Below are 1,747 nucleotides of genomic sequence, written 5' to 3' on the forward strand. Positions count from 1 at the left end.
CAGTTTTCCTTTCTTAAAATGTGTATACATTATTTTGGCACCCTCTGAATATATCTTTCGTGTAAAAAGAGGGGGAAAATAACCTATATTCGTATTTGCCTTTTGGTCTACGAAGACATTTTGGAAGAAAACACAAAGAACTAATAACTGATTACCTGTGGGGTTGTAGTGGGAACAAGGGGAAGGGGAACATGCAAAGAAGATGTTTCACTGTACTTTTTATACCTTTTCTCTTTTGAATCTTGTGAAGGTATTTCCTTTTCAAAAATAAAAATAAAAATTTTAAAAGTTAAACATAAACATGTCCTTCCCATATTTCAGATGTTCTTGAAAACATTATAACACATAATATATACAATATATGCTTTGTTCTAGTTTGATTTGAACTGCCATTTTAAATACACAAAAACACAAAATTAATCTTCCACTAAGTAATTAGTCTTTGTTGTTATGACACGAAGGCATTACAAATTCTAAAATTTCAAACGTTCCCAATAGTTTTCCAGCCCTAATTCTCCAGGTATACATAAGTTCAGAAATTTGGTCTTGTAGTTATTTTTTTGTTCACCTTGGTTAACATCCATGGGCTCTATTATTATTGGCAAATTATTGAGCAAGCTTTATTCTCACAAAACCAACCTTTACAGTGAGGCAACCATAAAAGATACTTTCCACAGTGCAGGGACAATAATCTTCATCAATGAGGATTTTTCTGAAAACAGCCTTCAAAAGACCCAAGATTCATTCCACCTGTTTTCTGCTGTTTCCCGATGATATCCTTCTTTTTCAATCTTGTAAGAATTGTTCTCTTCTCCCTTAATTACAAAGTTTCCCCCGAAGTAAAAACGGTCTAGTTGTAGGATTGGCAAACAATTCTGTGAACCCAAAAGCAAATGACAGCGTTCTCTGAAGATGGCTTCCTTCTCTTTCACTGTAAAAGACGTCGCGTGACTCTACTCCCTGTCTTTGAGCCTATCACAGCCGAGTTCTGCAGCCAGACGACTGAGAGCCACAGATGCAAAGAGATCTTCGATAAATGTAAAATAATCCAGGTAGACACTGGGATAACACGCTTGCCAGCTGGCATCGTGGGCCACTTCCCTTGCTCTGCACACATCCATAAACACCCAGTTGGGTACGTCAAACCCTCTTAACCGGCTGCCGCGGGCGTGGGGCACCTCTTCCCCAAACACTGGCTGCACTTGCCCGAAGTCAGGCCGGAAGCCTTCGGGCTCGCGATGGGGGCGTGGGAACGCCGCCTGGCCGCGGCCGTTCCCATGCTGGGGCGGGGGCCGGGACCTGGGCCGGCTCTCAGCGTCTGCTTCCCGGTGTGGCCCCGCCATCGGGCCTGCATCTGCCATTCGGCCTTCCCCGGGCTCCGCAGGCCGCGCCAGGGCCGTCTCCCACTTCTGGCCACCTACCTCCGCCTGCGGAAGGTCGCGGTCGCCATTCGCCGCGCCCACCGGCGGGACACTGCTGTCTGCGGGCTGCTGGGACATAGCCGACCGCGAGCTGAGGGCCGCCGCTCCCAGAAACCCCGAACTACAGCGGCGGTGCGATGGTGCGTGCGAGCACGTAAGCGCGTGCGTGTGCGAGCGCCTGTGCGCGTGCGTGCCGGGTGCGGGTACGCGCGCGCGCGTGGTTTTAACGCTTGCGCTTGAGTGGCGGCCACGTCTGTGAGAAGATGCCTCAGACGAAGTTCCAGCCAGGAGGCAGTTGGCCCTAGTCCCCAACGACGGACAAGGGC

The 1,747-nt window shown here is 48.5% G+C and overlaps 1 protein-coding gene across 1 annotated transcript; it reads right to left on the minus strand.

The window, feature by feature from the left end:
- Positions 1-953: 953 nt before the first annotated feature.
- Positions 954-1,499, minus strand: LOC117035361 (EP300-interacting inhibitor of differentiation 2-like). Its single transcript, XM_033129250.1, has one exon. The coding sequence runs from the start codon at positions 1,497-1,499 to the stop codon at positions 954-956; it is 546 nt and encodes a 181-aa protein (XP_032985141.1).
- Between the last annotated feature and the right edge of the window lie 248 nt (positions 1,500-1,747).

The sequence above is a fragment of the Rhinolophus ferrumequinum genome, chromosome 15, assembly GCF_004115265.2.
Source record: "Rhinolophus ferrumequinum isolate MPI-CBG mRhiFer1 chromosome 15, mRhiFer1_v1.p, whole genome shotgun sequence".
NCBI classification, from domain to species: domain Eukaryota; kingdom Metazoa; phylum Chordata; class Mammalia; order Chiroptera; family Rhinolophidae; genus Rhinolophus; species Rhinolophus ferrumequinum.

Coding starts and splice junctions, on each gene's coding strand:
- LOC117035361 (XM_033129250.1), bottom strand. CDS start 1,499: ATGTCCCAGCAGCCCGCAGACAGCAGTGTCCCGCCGGTGGGCGCGGCG.